At 37.0% G+C, this 18,544-nt stretch overlaps 1 protein-coding gene across 2 annotated transcripts in view; it reads right to left on the reverse strand.

The window, feature by feature from the left end:
* Positions 1-18,544, reverse strand: part of NAA16 (N-alpha-acetyltransferase 16, NatA auxiliary subunit) — a 66,544-nt gene that overhangs the window by 2,366 nt on the left and 45,634 nt on the right. The window contains exons 10-18 of one of the 2 annotated variants that reach the window (XM_054397954.1): positions 6,881-6,953; positions 6,480-6,649; positions 5,958-6,110; positions 5,288-5,416; positions 4,501-4,714; positions 2,281-2,474; positions 1,480-1,588; positions 927-1,025; positions 219-362 (exon numbers count right to left, since the gene is read on the reverse strand). In XM_054397954.1, the coding sequence (XP_054253929.1) occupies positions 219-362; positions 927-1,025; positions 1,480-1,588; positions 2,281-2,474; positions 4,501-4,714; positions 5,288-5,416; positions 5,958-6,110; positions 6,480-6,649; positions 6,881-6,953 (1,285 nt within the window). Of the gene's footprint in view, positions 1-218; positions 363-911; positions 1,026-1,479; positions 1,589-2,280; positions 2,475-4,500; positions 4,715-5,287; positions 5,417-5,957; positions 6,111-6,479; positions 6,650-6,880; positions 6,954-18,544 lie in introns of both variants that reach the window. The other variant, XM_054398035.1, reaches the window with a different exon arrangement.

Here is an 18,544-nt window from a genome sequence, read left to right on the forward strand (position 1 = left end):
CTGTAGTGGTTTGATCACACATTTTGGAGTCAAGAAGCATGTTCTTTATGCATCTAATAAAAAAAGTGAATGTGGTAAAAGAAGGCAGAAAAAACCTAATCTAAACATGTAAAGTTCCAGGTCAATGGAATTTACGCATGAACTATGGATTGCAGATAAAGATTCTGGATGTTAATAAACTATTTCCTTTTCAAAAGTATTAAAAAGTTACAACAAACCTGACAGCTGGTGCTGAATGGAGGTAGCATTGTGTTTGAGAAATTCTTCATTAAAATTTTCCAAGTTTTTATTAACAAAGATTTTCTGCATTTCTTGACTTAGGACCTTGCTCACAATTTCTGGGAGGTTACTATGGTCAGATACTAGAAGGTGGAAGGTAAGAAGGAGAGAAGCAAGAGAAACCCATTTAAAACAGCTGTAGAAAACCACATGAAACTATAAAAATCACTGCTAAAACTTCCATTTCTAAAAGTCTGGCCGCAGAAAAATTGCAGTTCAAAACAGATGAACACAAGCACCACAGATGCATTTAGATGAAACATTCATAAAGAGGGCTGTCATGTAAACTTTGCTACAAGTTGACAATGAATACTTGGCTTCAGTCAGAATCTTTCTCCTGTATCTGCCACTTACTATCTTCGAATTTAAGAATGTGCAGGGCCTTTGGAACACCTACTTCTCTGTGAAATCTATCCAAAATGTGTTATTTGGTCCACCTGGTGGATTAATGGAAGAAGGAGTATAATATAACACATACACAGTACCCCACATAACACAACCTGTGTCTTCTTGGCTATTACCATGGAAAACAAACCTTATTTTTCTTCAAGTCACTCTGTATCCCAAGAGTATGTCTACATTACAGAAACATGCAGATACAGATTCCTATATCTTTATACATACACTTGTACTTCCTACACACATACCAGCTTTAGAGAACTTAATCAAGCATTCATGTAGCCATGGGTTATTACTGTTGATAGCAAAAGCTCTCTTGACGGACTGTAACATTAACAGAAACTTTCCTGTGGGAAGGAGAAAAAACAAAAACATACCAAGATTGAGAACACACAACTTTTTTCCTCTTTATATCAACTTCTGTTTTCTTTAGTAAATCTAGTACAAACATTAGAAACATCAACAGTTACAAAGAATTTAAAAGTGGTTTTATTTTTCCCATCCAAATTGCTCAATGAAACAGAAATGTCTGCTGCTTGAACTCTAGCAACACTGAACAGATGATGTTACTAGCTGTTTGGCTTTGTTTTCCCTTAGGTAAAGATCATACTACAAATACCTTTCTACAGCATTCATTAGTATATACTACAACTTACTTCGCTCTTGGTTTAAGGATACCTAAACAAAAGCGCTATTTCCCCTATGGGTTCAATGCAAACCATTTTAAGACTACACTGAAATAACACAGGCTGCAGTGAAAGATTCAAACTGTGTAAAGAAAAAAAATATGCAGTACTTTACCTTTTCTAAAGTATATTTCAAATGCTAGTAAATGTGTTTCTATTTCATCTCCAATAAGATTCTTAAGCGGCATAAGGAACTTAATGGCTTCTTCTAATGGATTCTCTACCTGTTTTAATAAAACCACAGTGAAATTTAAAGCTTAAAATAAATGTTGGATAAAAACACCAAGAAATTCTTTTTTCTGATTTAAATATTAAACATTTTAAATAATCAGTGGCCAAAGGTCAATTAAAGAAGACTATAGTATTTTTATTTGAGTAGCAAGATTAAAAAGTATCTACTCATGATTTTGTGTAGACAAGCACAACATCACAGCTACCTCTGGCACTGCCTGCATAATGTACCCTTCATCTGAAGTGTTGTAATATTACCACCATAGTAACTTCAGAAGTTAAAGCTTTCTCTCTCTGATAAAGGAGATAATTCTTTGTGCTTAGAGAAATAATGGCTCTTGTCTTCACGTTTAGTGGACAGCAATCGCATTTTTTTTTCCTATTCACTGTATAAAAATCAGAGCTCTGCAGGAAAGAATCACCTTTTCATTCAGTATTTTTTTTTAAATGAAGGATGCCCTACTCTTCAACAACCCAAAAATTCATAGAAAGTAACATTAACAGAGCTTGAACTTATGAGGAAAAATAGTACTTGTCCTTAGTGTAAATAGAGCACAAGGTATCTTTGCATGAAAGAACAGTTTTATACAAGTATCCAATTTTTTTTAAGGGAACTTGATAGCAATCTCATGTTACAAGCTTTTATTGATTATCACACAAATTGAACATGAAAGTCCATGCTAACCCTTTCCAGTTTTTCAGGAACTAGCTCTTCCCTGGGCCCACTAGTTTCCTCCTCCTCTTCATCCCTCTTTTTCTTTTGATTCTTTTGTTGTCGCTCTCTTTCTGCATGTTTTCTTTCCTCTTCAAGTTTTGCTTTCTTCTGCGCTCTTCTTTGCTTGCTGAGCATTTTCTTCAATTCTTTGGCAGACAGATTTTCTGCACATTAAAGTAACAAACAGGTAGCTTAGATTAACAAGAGCATTTAATTATAAACCTTCTTTCTTTCAAGCAACACTCAGACACGCCACCACGCTCCTCCCCCATATAATAATGGCAGACTTCTACAGTGATTTCCCTAAATATCACCACTTGCCAGACTATCATCACTACAGTCTGACATTACTACGGGATTACTACCTACAGTTCAGCACAACACTTGACATTACATTATTTTCTCTTACATAGCTGTAACAGAAACCTTGACTATTTGCAAGTTTAACTACATAAAGTTGCATCCATGAAAAGTTTTACCTTAGAAAATAGTTGTTTTCAAGGGTAATACTAAGCTTCCACGTTGACTATAGCTCAGCTTCCTTTAATGTTAACTAAAAGCATGCAGACTGATTTAAACTTCATCTTGAAACAAGCTTATCTTTCATTAAAGATGACTATGTCTGAACAGTACACAACCACAACAATTGCATTGATTTCCTGCAAATGCCATAGGACAGATAAAAGTATGCAAAATTCAGTATTGTTTGGGGTAAGAGGTAAAAATATTCTGGTGTGTATTAGCAGGACCATTCTATGACTCCTCAAGGCTGCTTACCGTGTTCAGATTTTCAGACTGGACATTTAGATAAACCAAGAAGGTTTAACAGATACATGAAAAGCAGAACACCTATAACATTGCTTCCTGCAGGTTCACATAAAAGCAAGAAGCCTTCAGCCTTTGCATTTACTCTTTTTTGCCTTCCCTGTTGTCCCATTGACCTGACCAATTTAGCCAGAATAATACTTCACAGTTCACTGTTCTTTCACTGATAACAGGATTTGAGCTAAGGACCAGAAGAATGGGTTTCTGAGGGACTAACACGTCTTCTTGGCAGCTGTGGTACCACCATCTCTTCACTGAGGGCAGCAACCATTCTGAGACAAGAAAGCAAGGAGAAGCAATTGTTCTTTTCACCCCATTCATGAGGTATTGTCTTTCCCTGTGGACAAGCTTACTGGATCCTAATGGCACAACTTCAGCTCTTCCCCACCTTAGTTTCTATAACACAAATTCTATCAAGATTCTTTGTCACACAACAACCTTAATACAGAAATAAATTGGAGAGAAAATAGATGCAAGTTGAACTATGGGGTGGAATGTGCCTCAACATGTACTTCATTATAAAGGCAGATATGGCAACATTTATTCACCTCTGAATGAAAGGCAAGATTGTACTGGCAATATCAAGTGGCATTTTAGGTTCAGTTTATGTCCCCCCCATGTCAAATATTCTTCCCCTTGCAATGAGCTAGATAATTTCCCCTGCTTTAGTCAACAAACAGCTGAAGTGTTGACAGTAGCTGCAATTCTGCATGAGAAAAACCAAGCAACTATTTATCTTAAAAGAAAAAAAAAATACAACAAACAAAAATCACAACTTGTTTGTCATTGTACTCTAGAATTTCTAAACCACATCCCACGGTTTCCTAAGAAAGTCTGCTTTCCATTTAGCACTGGTTTTAAATTCTTTCCTACATGTGTTGATTTTGCTAATACACACTTCAACATGGATTCTTTGGCCCTGAAGTTATGTGAAAAATGATCAAATGTAATGTAGTCTTATCTAGTACTACTGTGTAATAAATTAAATACACTAGATGAAAATTAAATTATTACAATTCCAACTGCTTTCCCACAAAACCTATCATTTCATAAATTATCTGTTAAATGTAATTTATCTTTTGTTTAAATTAATAAATGGCTGAATCAAGTTTGACTTTTCTTCTTAATATTCTGAAGTGCCAGTCCTCTCCAAGTACTCCAGCTGTAAGCTCGGTTCATTCATGTACTAGTTTTACAACAGGATAAGAGAGCAGAGTAAGAAAGCTGTAGTATGTTATCTGTGATCTCTACTCAGTTAAATTGTGTCTAAAATGAGGAAAAACTTGTGTATGTTACAACTCATAATTCAGCCTAATAAGCTTTTATATGTATCATACATATGAGCCTCCATTACAGTCTAGATACCTGAATTAACTTCTTGTTCTTTGCTTTCATTGGTAAGAGGATTATCGTGGAGCTTCAAGTAGATTTCAATTGCTGATCGAGCAGCCTTGAAGTAGAAGGCATGTTTCCTGAGCACATCTTCTAATCTCAAAAGGTCTACATAGGCACGAAGAGTCATCTTTCTCATGCAGTATGTGTGGAAGTCAAATTGATCATCTGTTATCTCAAAAAAATGCTTCAAGAAGAAAAAAACCAAAACAAATAAATAAAAGAACTCCAAACCTCACAGCTTTTATGCACTCCCTTTGCTTAGTCTATTTTTAATTAGATGGAGGTGAATAAAATCACAAGTGATATTATTTACAGGCAATATTTAATGGGCATAAAAATATCCTGGTAACACTTACTGTCCAAAAGAACCTATCAATACAGAGGAAACTCACCCAGAAAAACCTGATTTTGTTACCAAGAAACTATAATGCAATTGTTCAAACAACTTAACACACTCATTGAAAGCCAAGTGAAATGTGTTTAATTAAAAGAACGACTGGCAAAAGGGAATATAAAGTTAATGTACAAATAGTTGCATAGCTAAGATAGAGTATTGTATTTTAACTTCCAATAATTGCTTTTCACATAATAGCTAAGGATGACATCTTATTACAATAAATCATCAGGTATTAGCCTGTTTATAAAAATCGTTATGCAAGAAACTTTAAAGAAACTGATGCTGATTACATCAGTAAATACCTTTACCAGGGCATGAGAAATACTGAGAAAGAAATAGACTGTGTTTGCACCTACTCACCCTTTCCACTTCATGGCATTTTTTCAAGGCATCACCATACTTCCCCAGTCTTTGATAAGCTGCAGCACATTCAGTCTGGAACCACATACACTGCATCTCGTTTAGGTTTTCCATAGCAGAAGTTCCTTCCTGAAATAAGTGTCATTATCACTTTTTGCCATCATAATTTACCAGTGGCTTCTTTCAACTCTGGCTAGGTTCAGGTATTTAGCGGGAAGCGATAAATTCTTCAACTACTTGGATTACAATAGAAAAATAGCTATATCCATTCAGTAACTGAAAATACTTGGTATCTTATGCTCCACAAGAAAGAGGCATAGATTTTTATTATTTTTAAAATACATAATTATTATCTGAACAAGATTAGCTCAGGCTTGTACACGTGTTCTTACTTTAACAACTTGGAGGCAGAAACCAACACTTAATGTGAAATTTAAAAGTTCAGGAAGTAATTTTTGTTGTGCTTTTTTCCCCCATCAAGTAAGTTGCATCTATTAGTCTAAAAAGTCACTGAAACCACTCTAGGATTCTATATAGTTATCGATCTTTAAGAGCAGTATCTTAAAAAGAGACACTAATAAGATAATTTTAAAAGTTTGGTTGAAAATTTCATGAGTGAAAAACTGCCAGAGGGAAATAAAAGCTCTCTTCATGAAAGCAATATACTTACTCTTGTGAATTTAGAGCACATCTCCTCTGCATCCTTCACCATATTTGCTCGCAGCATATATTTAGCACATTTAGAATTGATAAATCTGTCAGCAGTATCCAAAGACTGTGCTTCATCCATCCATTTGGCAGCTTCCTTGAGGTTACCTACATGCTGTCATGGAGAAATTAAACAGTTAACTTTCCATATAAGCCTGTTAGCGACCAGCTCCTGAAATCTATATATATTTACTGGTATTTCTACCTCAGAAATAACAAAGGGCAGTATTATTGCTCACTCCCCTCCTGCCCCCAGATTTTTTTCAGAATGACAATTTACTCCATTGTGACTTGCTTTGCAAAACCTTAACAAAAGGCTTTTCATTTTCTTCCTGACAGAACAGTGCCCAAATAGAAACCTGCATGAAAACCTATGCCTGCAACCACTACTAACTGAAATACCAGCCACAAACTCACACCAGTTCGATGGGTTGTTTTTTGTTTTTTTCATTAAATTAAGTACATGTCTAAAATAATTTTTTACCTTGTAAATTTTTGCTTTTAAATAGAACAGTTCTATTAATGTTGGCGTGCTTGCAATTGCAGCATTAATGTAATCCAAGGCCAAAGAACACTGGCCAAGTTTGTCAAAGTGCTGTGCCAGGAAATACTGAACCCAAAGCAGTGTCGTTGGGGGCTCTTTCTCTCCGTTTTCTGCAATAAAATGGAAAATGTTACAGCAACCAGTAAGGCTGAGAACTGCATTTGAAAAACAAACAAACAAGAAAAGCTTGGCAAATACAGCCAGCATTTCCTGTAATGCATTCATTTACTAGAAGGCATTATAACTACTTTCTTGCAAAAAATATCAGCACTTCAACAGTTCTTGATAACAGCCATAAACAGTGTTACTAATTACAATGTAATAAGACCAAAGAAACTTACCACATGTACTAAAAAGGTCACAGGTTTTCAAAGAGGTTTCATAACCAGTAACAAGTTCTTGGATTGTACAAACCTGCATATTAAAAAAAAAAAAAATCAACTTAAGTTATGCTTTAAAGTAACGCATTGAAAAAACACATGGGCAAAATTAGACAAAATACACTAAAATAATTACTTAATCTGGAAAAACCCCTGCATGTATCCTCATACAGTTCACTTCACCTTTCACAAGTTACCTTTGATCACAGCAGGGAAATAGGTATGATGTCTGCAGTTTACAGCAGAACGTAATCAAGTACATTTGCTAAGTATTCTTTATGTTGTATTTTGGAATTTTTTTTTTAATGCTATTAGTTTTTTAGTGTCCAAACTGAGCCAACTGAAGAAAGGTGCTTTGGAAAAGATTCTGCATGAACTTTCCATAACAATGAAAAGCTTCTGAGGTTTTCTGGCAGGCTGGTATGTAAAGATACATTTACTTCTCTTGTTAAAAAAAATATTGTTGTCTAGAACATGGCCTGCATCTTTTTACAAAAATACATACATAGTGACTGTTTTAAGGCTAATACTTTCTGAAATCAGACCTTGTAAACATGACCCAAATTCCATCCATACTGTTTTGAACTCACACTATAGGAGTCTGACATTTAGAATACATACACATAAATATTTGTAAATTTCATGACAGTGAATGATTCCAACACCAGGTCTATGGCTTCTGAGTGCCACAATATTTCTAAGCACTTTATAAAATGCTCAACCTGGTTTATAGCTGCATTCTAAACATGACTGCTATATCTAGCAAGTAACTAGTGTCTTAAAGAAACAAGAGCAATAATGAGTAAGTAATTATGATCTATGTACCCAAAACACTGAAGAGACTTAATAAAATAGCAAGGCATAACAGGATAATGGCAGCATTCACCAATTAGGTAAAACCTGTAGATGGCAAAAGCCTGATTAGTTAGAAGCAGATCCCACATTAAAGTTACATGCAGAAATAAAATAATGAGCAAAATAATGCAGAGAGCACAGAATTTTAAAAAGCAGAATTTGATGAAGCATAAATCCATTTTAAGATATGATTTGGGAGAAAAGGGAATAAACCTTATTCTAGAAGATTCAAAGTATACATCTACGTTTTATAACCTAATTCAACACAAAAGGCAAAAATCCAAACGTTTTCCTTCAAAGACAGCAGAAAAGGGGACACATCCAAGTCATACGGAGTCAGTGTAAATGTCTCAGAAGTGTAATAAAATATATAAACATACTGGAAAGCTCTGAGCAAATCTCAAATGGCTTCTGGTAGAAAAATCTTATCAAATAAAATATTACTAGACTTCAAATATCTACAAAGTGATAAAGCAATGTAAAGAAGTTACAACCAAACAGACAATTGCAAACAAATGTAGTTGTCCTCTCTGGCCTCAGATATCTAATTACTACAAGAAACCTTTAACAGATTGAAAATTTTAGGATGAAGAACTTCTGAACCTCAGACTGTCTAGAATGAGTTTAAATGCAGAAGTATGTACCTTCTTCAGGTAGCAGGCTTGCAGTGTATTGCTGTTTTACAATACACATTTGAAGTTACTTTCATCTGGCTCTTAGTAAATTCAAATTCCTTTGAGACCAGCCAGCTTTACTAGACTGCAAGTGAACTGTGCATAAAGAGGCCTTTTCCTTTCTTTAAATTACATTCATACCCACCACAAAACTACATAAAGTTTTTTGCACTACTGCACATTTGTAACACAGCTGGACAAAGACTGTGCTTACTAGCAAAAGAAAAGGTGGCACTACCCCCAAGCCATACCAAAGCCTTGTTTGAGTCAGTGATAGCGGCTGTATCAAGGGTTACAACTGATTTACTCACTGCTCCACCTCACCATACAGTTGCTGAATTACTAGTCCCATTACCAGGGGGAATTGGCAGTGAACAGACCTGGGTCACTAGAGTATTAAGTGTTTCTTCCTAGCAAAAGGGCCTTCTTCAGTCAGCTCACAGCAACTGTGAAGACAAACCCTCTGATCAGAGGTGATAGGAAAATAAAACCAAACCATGTTTTGAAAAATGCCAAGTTCTTACAAATTCAGAACTCCACAATGGTCTTAGCTTCTACAGGCCAATAATCCACACTAGGATGGTCTTTTTGAAAACTACCTTGAACAATACACTTGGAAACAAGTATTCAGGGAAAGCAAAGTCTACAAACATAATGCAAATCAAGTACTTAGGTTATTGAAGCTATTCTTGATACAAATGCCAGTATAATTGTTTCTCATGAATACTCAAACTTTTTCACCCCTTCAGACTCCTGCCAGTAGTTTAGGAAAAAAAAAATAAAAAATCCAGGTTCATGTGCTGCTTAAGGGAACCAAGTTATCTGGAAAAAAGAACCCTAATTTCTATGCCCATATTAACTGCAAATTTTGAAGTAAAATCCCTCTTGGATTTGCTATCATCTGTATTCTGGAGTCACTATTGCCATCTTAAAGACAATGTTTTACTATTTCTAAACACTACAACATTCACCATAAAGACAAATTCTACCCTTTCTAAAAAGCAAGCTGAGTTATCTGGAAATACAACGATACTGACCATGAGTTCATTTCAGAGTTTATTCTTCAATGAAAAAATAGAAACCTCAGTTACTCCCTTGCCATGAATGTGAAAGCACACAAAAAGCAAATTTCAGGTTTTGTTGTGAAGACAACAGAACCAATTCTAGAACTGGGGCTGCCAGTTTCCATAGCCTCTTAAATAATCAAAGTTCAAACCTCAAATCTTCTCATAGATCACTGCCTACAGTTGTGTTGCAATTGTGACCTAAGAAACATGAATTCAAGAAGGAGAAGTAAACTTCAGCCTTCCTCATTAGCACAAATAAGTGTTCCTATACTTCAAGCAAACATTAAGTTTGCACATCTTCACAGACCAGTAGAGATTCTTGTCAAGTGTAATCTTCAAAGTTAAGACAGCACCTTCCACACTCTGTACTACTCAAAGAAAAGACTCCATAAAGGCCAGAACTGTCTTATTTTCTATTCCTGGGCAGCTTATTTTCGTTTGAAACAACGGTTTCAGAAGTAAACTTTGAGTCACTGCTTTAAAATGAGTATTTGAAAAATACAATGAGACTGGAATAAATATCATGCATACATATCCTCTACTTGAACTGTAAACAACAGGAACATCATTTACTTGAACCCAAGTTCCAAGTGACTTTTCCCTGCGTACATTAGTTTTTCCTTATCTTATTACAATTTAAATATTTTGTGTCCTCTTTCATAAGAGGACACAAGGGAAAGTAAATGGCTGATGGCTAGAATTCTCTTACCATCACTTATAGTTATTCTGGTGGCACCTATGTGCCAGTCATTAAACAGAAATCTATGCTGCATACTGTACCATGTAACTAGTGACTCCTGCCATGGGTATTTTTCTTTAGACAAAAAAGGAAACAGGACTATCAAAGATAAGCACAAATACATGGGGATCCAAAATGGGACATCAGGACACAGTAGCCAAAATCCTAGTTTGATTTTTATTTTCTGTACTCCATACGGAAGATAAGTTGAATGGATTGACAAAGGAATAGAATTAGAGTGAAAAGCAATATGGAAAGGTTTTGAAGAGATATGTGCAACAAAGGTGAGGAGAAATATATAAAGAAGATGACATAAGCAACCCTGGGAGCAGGGATGCAAATTTTTCAAAGGCTCAAACTTTCTGGCTCCTTACTATGGAAATTAAATTACTGGATTAATTATATATAATATTACTACACTTATTGGACAAATTATTTTATAATAGACTTCTGTTTCAACAGTAACCTTGAAAGCACTAATGCTGCATTTCTTTCTTCACTGAGATGACTGCATAAAGCACCAAATAGTCAGTATCAGAGAAAAATTGTAATGTACTATGAAGTGGTCAGACTTTAAAGCTGTGTCCATAGTAGTTGTTTAAGGATTCAGCTTGTTAGTTTATCAGTCAGTCATTACATTTAAGTTGCTGGTCTTATACATCAATAAGGAGTCTCAAGCACTTTTGGTGCACAAACAGATAAAATGCTAAAGCAGGCAGTTTCAGAAGCAATTCATATGTAACATGTGGCAGAGATTTGAGTCCCTACCCTTTGAATTCCTGAGAATACATTTAGTATTATCTGCACTGTTCTTCAAGGCACCCAACCACCAAAGATTGGACACTGCTAACTGAGATAAGTTTCAAGATACATCTCTATAAACGTCACCCAAATAAGAAAATACTCTGACTAATAGATACAGATTTGATGGTTACCTCAAGTTAAGAACATCTATGTTACTGCAGAAGAAGCATAGGTAAAGCCCAGAAACACTTTACAAAGATGTGCTCTACAATGTGCTTTTACGAAGATTTAACTGTTAGAAAATTCATACCCACCCTACCAAACCACAGGCAAGGGGTACACTATCTTGCTTTGAATAACTTCAGCAGTGAAAGATACAGAAGAGTAGGGAGGAATAAAAAGACAGCAGACAAGAAGATTACATGTTGCTTGGCACAAACATGTGCAGCGACATTTAAATCACTAATGGCCCATCATCATTCATCAAATGGATCCCTTCCAGGAATTAAGACACAGTAGAAAATTGACACTTTAAAAAGCCACTTTGTTTCCTTATGAAATACCTAATAATAATACATACCAGAAGCTAAATATTTGCATGTTGATTGTGTGGGCAGTATTTTTTTCCCCAGGCCTGAATATTTTGTAAATTATTCAGTTATTTTAATGACAGTAACATTTTCTTCTCCTTTGAGCAGCTGCAGAGTCCACTGCAACTCATTCCAAAACACTAACTGGTGTCTTTGAGGATGCTGCTGCCTCAAAACCAGTCCAGCCTCACCTTGGTGTCCAGTTCACAGAACTCTAAAATTTCAGTGTCTCAAACTGTACCTTGTATTCTTCAAACAGAATTCAGTGGATACTACAAGTCTGAGGCCCCCATAACAGAGCTGGAGACTTTTCCATGTGGGAACAATCTGGCTAATTCCTTTTATAACCATCTGCAAAGGGCTGGAGAAGAAAAATTAGCTAACAGTTCTTCAGCTTCCAACAGATGATCCAATGAGGCTTAATAAACTTCTGGGTATTAGTTTCTCAGTAACTTGCTCACTTGTAAATACTTCAAAACAACCTCATGTACTCAGATTCATCCATCTCAGAAAACTTTTGAATGTAACTGTAAGAGAAGGATGATGCAGAAAGATCTTTCTTTATTCAAAAGCCATCTAGAGTGATTACTTAGACTAGAAAAACCCCAAAGTGTGAGTGCTTCTTATTCCTCATCTACATGAACACAGGCTTGCACAAACACATGGCCCCTTTGAGACATCCAATCCTGAAGCATGATGTGAAACCTTCAATTGCAGGAAAAAGATCTGTAACATGCAGGATTCAGAACTGCCTTGGTACTACCAATCAGGTAGCTTTCCAAACAGTTAGCAACCTGAAAGTTCAAACGCTAACTGTATTTTGGCGCAAATATCAGATATATCCCATATGGGCATTGCTTTCACTTCAGAAGCAGTTGTTACATGGAACATTACCTTTCTAAACTCTAGTTTACAGACAATTCTAAAGACAACTGAAGCCCTTTCTGAGGAGGATAGGTTGCTGCCAAACTTTTTCCTCTCCTTCAAAATAAGAGTAATTTCACAGAAACACCTTCTCTTATATCGATAAAACATTTCCACTGTTTTAGCAAAAAGATAGTCCTGAGAGAAAAATAGGTAAAAGGGGATACATTTCATGAAGTTCCTCATCCGTGGGATGAAGATCCTCTGTGCTGGAAATTAAATAGGATGTTCCTAATTCACAGACAGATGTTCTCAATTCTGGAATCTGACAATTTGACCCAGATGTCAGGCAGTTGATTTTCTTCTAATTCACACTGTCAACACAAATTATCTTCACCACTGGGAAGCTTAATTTCTGAGCTGGTTCGGAAGATCTTGAGTGGGAGAGGGACTGCAAAAACCAACCTGCAAAGGCAGAATTTCTGCATGTTGCATTTCAAGGTGGAAGGATGCATAAAAGAGCATGTGTTTGTGCCCTTCAAAAACACTCTGCTATTTGTCCTTGGAGCCTGGAACTGAACAATCTTTCTTTTTAAATAGAGAAAATTCTCCAGAGTAGTCTATTTCCAGAAGAAAACTTGATTCTTTCAGGTAACATGCATAGCGGTGACAACAACAGCCCTGCAGGTCACAAAGTGATCCCTGAAGCACCATGCCATTTGCTATCAACAAACATCTCTGAATCAGATGAGCAATTCCTTGAAAAACACAACTCTTAAAGGTACAAAAATCCCACTTTTAAAAGCAGCAAAGTATGTCTCAAAGCTGAATAAATCAATTCCATTGTTTCCATCTCAAAGTACAATTGAATTTTTACAGTGTTTCACATCACCAGTACTTGAAGTAGTGGTACTTAAACTAAGCCTTCTGGTTCCCTAGTAAGAACAGCATTCTTAACTCAGGAGAATGGGGCATAGTTGCATTTGTGACACTATTTCTCCAGCACAGCAAAACACGTGTCCACTAGACTTGGTAAGAAACCTCATGTCTGTACAAAAAGCTGAAAGCATAGTTGTACTTCTCAAAATAGTAGAAATAATTTGCTGATTCTTTTGCTGCAGAATCCCCAAAGGAAATTGCCATTGTACATCATCAAAACAGTTATCTAGGCAAAAATGGGATACCTGAAGACTGAATGACAAGCAGCCTTTCAACAGCAGCCCCAGCAAAGTGTTTTCCTTAGGCCAGAACCATGCTGACATTAACAAGTCAAGTCCTTGTGGCCAAATTATTAGAAGTGTCTTTCATATGACAGAAAGAAGTATCCAGTACATACCCTAAAGCAATACTCTAAATGCCGCATGGGAAACGGAGAAACAACAAAAACAGCCCATAGAAGTACTAGGTCAATACTTGAAGTCTTCACTACAATGAGATGTTACCTAAGAGAGGTAAGAAGGTGCTTACAAAGTGCCAAAGTGGTATCAATGGGCCCTTGAAACATATTTATGAACTTAGTGCCAAGTAAATTAAGACAGGGGAAAAAAAAAAAAGTCACTGACTAAAAGTTCTGCTGAAGGCTTTTGATGACATTTTCAACAGGGCTTATGGCTGGTCTGCTGTACCCAATAATAGTTCCAAACTGCCCCTTGAGTTGTCTTCACTATCAGTCCATTTCTGAGACAGCAGTAATTATTCACACATGCATGCAAAACCAGCCAACACAGAGCTGAAACCTGGGAAGCTAAACCCAGAAAATCATGAACAGGAATACTATGAAGAAGCAGCTTCCCTCCATACCATTCCAATCAGAACCTTCTTCAGAAACTTAGCTTAGCACTAAAAATTGCCCTGATACAATGATGGCACAAGCAAAAACATCCCCCAAAATACTATTTCTTGAATAATTCTGTTCCAAAAGTCCCTCTGCTCACAGAGGCCTCACAAAGCCTCTGTGAAAAGGGTTACTTGACTACTTGTAATGGACGAGGCAGACACACAACTCAGCAGGTAACTTTTTTCTTCTCAGGTGGGAAGGGACCTTCAAAAGTCATCTTGTCCAACCCCCTCTACAGTGAGCAAGGACACTTCCAACTAGATCAGGCTGCCCAGGGCCACATCAAGTCTGATCCTGAATGTCTCCTGGGACATCCTTAGGCAACCTGTTCCAGTACTTCACCACTTTCAAAGTAAAGAAGTTCCTCTTTATGTCCAACCTAAGTCTACCCTGCTACAATTTAAAACCATTGCCCCTTGTTCTATTGCTACAAGCTCTTCTGAACAGTCCTTCCCCAGCCTTCCTGCAGGTCCCCTTCAGATATTGAAATGTGAGTTAGAGTCTTCCTGTAGCCCTCCCTTCTCCAAGCTGAAGAGCCCCAATTCTCTCTCAATAGGAGAGGTGCTCCATCCCTCTCTGACCATCTTTGTGGTGCTCCTCTGGACATGGCCCAGCAGGTCTGTGTCTCTCTTGTATTGGGAGCCCTAGAGCCAGACAGTACTCCAAGTGAGGTCTCATGAGAGTAGTGGCAGAATCACCTTTCTCAACCTGCTCACCATATTTCTTTTGATGCAGCCCAGGATGAGATTTGCCTTCTGGGCTGCAAGTGTGCATTGTGGGCTCATGTCCAGCTTTTCACCAGTACCCTCATGTCCTTTTCTGCAGGGCTGCTCTCAGTTTTGTCATCCCCCAGTCTATACTGATATTGAGGACTGCCCCACCCTAGTTGCAGGACCTTGCACTTGGCCTTGTTGAATCTCATGAGATTCTCCTTAGCCCACCTCTCCAGATTGTCCAGGTCCCTCTGGATGGCATCCCACCCTACAGTCTTATCAACCACACCTCTCGACTTGGTATTATACACAAACTTGCTGAAGGGGTGCACTCAACCTCGCTGTCTGTATCATTGATGACAACACTGAACCACAATTTGTCACCCATCTCCATCTGGCCATCAAGCCATTGACCACTACATTTTGTAGGTGATCCCTCCACCAATTCCTTATCCACTGAATAGTCCACCCATCGAATCAATGTCTCCAGTTTAGAAAGATGCTGTGGGAGACTACCAAAAGCTTCACAGAAGTCCAGATACATGACATGTCTTCGTCTTACCTTGTCCACTGATGTAGTTACACTACCTTAGAATGCCATTAGGTTAGTCAGGTAGGACTTGCCTTTGGTGAAGCCTTGGCTGGTTGTCTCAAAATCACTTCCCTGACCTCCATGTGCTTTAGCATAGCTTCTAGGAAGAACCACCCTGCTCTCTAGGAACCTACAGACACTGTACAGGATGGCAAATCTGCAATCTCAGGTTTTCATTGCTACAAATGCAGGGACTTAAATATGAAGTTTCAAGCCTGGAAAACATTTATGAATGATTTCAGAGGCATACTTCTGAAGGTCTGTTGTATCAAGCATGCCCTGTCACATGTTTAACAGTATTTCAATCCACTGACTGTACCCTTCTGGATGGGAACACAGATGGGAAGGAAGTTTCAAATAAAGAAGCTATTAATAAACTAAAAAATATAAAAAGCTCATAAATTCAATTAACCACATCAGGGGGAAAAAAGGCAGGAAGAAAAAAGGGCAGCTACTCATTAAAAAAAAAAGTTTCAAACGATCACACTACCAGCTAATTAAGACAAGAAGCATCTTCATCTACAGCCAATAGGTGACTGGCATTAATTGAGATGTGCTTTTTGAGGCAGTGAAGAAGAGAGCACACCAAACACAAGCCAGTTGGCACAGTTGCACTGCACAGAAGGTCTGAGTTCAGGCTCTTCCAGTGTATTTACACAGGAAGGTGTATATGGGTAGCCATAAAAAGAAGTTCCACTTCCTATGGCTTACCATAAATTTAACTAAAAGTATCAAGGATCACAACATTTATAAGCTTAAATAGGTCACAGAATAACCAAAACACCTCTTCAGTAAGACTCACTGTTTCATTTCGTCTTTAAGGCAATATTCCTACATTATTTAAAAAGCATCCCATCTAGCTACTTTGAAACATAAGACATTGACACTTGGATTTATGAGTGTAAGAAGGAAAATACGTAGGATATGCGAATGACTGAATATTTATTTTTACTCAAGGCAGCTATATACTAGCTTACCTGCAACAACTTCCTTTGTCACACTTGAAAGTTTCTTCTCCAGAACTTACATAGTTTATACAGATTTAGCCCCTTCTTGAGGCATAAGTCACAGAACAAGCCCAGAGACTATTTAAACAAGTTGTGAAAGGTTGTTCAGCCTTTTATGGAGAATTTCCATTACTTTTTTAGTATATGGCTAGCATCTGATTGCAATAAAAATCACGATCAATTAAAAGTATTACCTTATACCATGAAAGTAGTAACAGGAATACATGTCAAGTAGCCTTCTACTTAGCACAGGTCTGTCTTTGACACATACAGACACCAGGTTTGTTTCTGTAAGAAGCTTTACTGTTTTGCATAACACGCAATTAAAGTGTTGCTTTGAATTCAGACGCATCTCTGTTTTCACATTTATTTGCCTGAGCCATCAATACTCTCTCTTGCTTCCCTAAGGAAAGCACTGTTAAATGTGTGCATATATTCATGCATACACAAGGCAAAACAAATCTGCCACTTGAGGTAAAACACACATCTAAAGGAACTTTCATAGTCATTTTAAAGGGGCCTAAATTAGAGGCAGCTGCCAAAAGTAAAGATCAGTGAGGTTTCATTTAGGTCTGTTCTTTGATTTAATTAGACAAGCAGCTGGACAGAAACTTGCACCCTCTTTCATGATCCGGTAGCAATCATGGTTAGGCCCTAACTTCAGCATTTCTCATTGTGTGGTGGTGAAGCAGACAAGTTCCAGGAATTTTAACTAAAAGCTACAGCTTTTAAGGACTGGCTAGCCACAAAGCATTCTGAAGTACCGTATTCAAAACAAAACACAAAGCTTTGAGAATCATTGAGAGCAAACCATGCCTTCCAAAACAGTGTTAACTGCATTGCAGTAAGCTTGTGTGTAATCTGTAAACACCTGACTATGTATATACCATCAAATCCTACTGATTTAGCATCTAAAGATAATGCTAACTAGCTGTGTAAGTGAAGATTACTGTTCCTGTCCCCACTGTTGCTAGCTGTGATAACAGATACTCCTGAAATAAAACAAGCGATGCTTTTTCCTAGCATCTATACGCCAGTGAACACATAGGCTACTAGAAATACTAAGAAAAAAAGCCTCCTCCATTTGTCATCCAAACACCAACAGCATGGTATTTTGTACAAATGCTCTGCTGAACAAAATATTTATTTAGGGCAAGGCATACACAAGCATAGTGAATTGGAAATTTTATAGTACAAGTAACATTTTGATAAACATTGCAATCATTTTGCAATTTTGACGGAATCATGAAACATTTCTAATCATATGTGACTGCATTACCCAGTTCTTGCCTCAAACATTTGCATATATAACAGACTTAGCATTTCCAAGTTATTCTTACATAAAACTCTCAGGTAAGCAAAAGCAGTTCCATGTTTCAGCTTTGCCAAGAGCAGATTACTCAAGCAGAATGGCAAGTAAGTCACAAGAACAACATTCTTCTTCAAAGAATTTACCACTGCTCTGGAAAGGTCTAGTATGTTTATGTTTACACACAAAGTACAACTGCACAAGCTCCTTTAGAACTATGTAACAGTATTACAAGATCAGTCTCATGTTAAACCAAATGAGCTTTAAGTAGGATTACTCCAAATACAAGAGCCAGCCACAAATGTAACAAGTTGAATGTTAAATGAACTACTTAGTTATTTTAAAAGGAATACTCCTTGAATATCTTGATAAACAAAATGTTAGGGCATCTATTTGGGATTAAAAAATGTAGGGTTCAGGCAGAGTTGAAAAAGCAGTCTTAACTTCAAGATTGCTGTGAACTGTCAGACTCACTCACATTTTTTTCCATAAGATGTATTATCTTTCCACACATGAAATAATAAAAATATGATTATTGAAATAATTTCTCCAATTCAACTACACATCTAGCTACTTAATATAACACTTAATATCCCTCAAAAACTGAGGGAAACTTCAGTGAAAGTGTGTATTG

Source organism: Indicator indicator, chromosome 1 (assembly GCF_027791375.1).
Source record: "Indicator indicator isolate 239-I01 chromosome 1, UM_Iind_1.1, whole genome shotgun sequence".
Taxonomy (NCBI): domain Eukaryota; kingdom Metazoa; phylum Chordata; class Aves; order Piciformes; family Indicatoridae; genus Indicator; species Indicator indicator.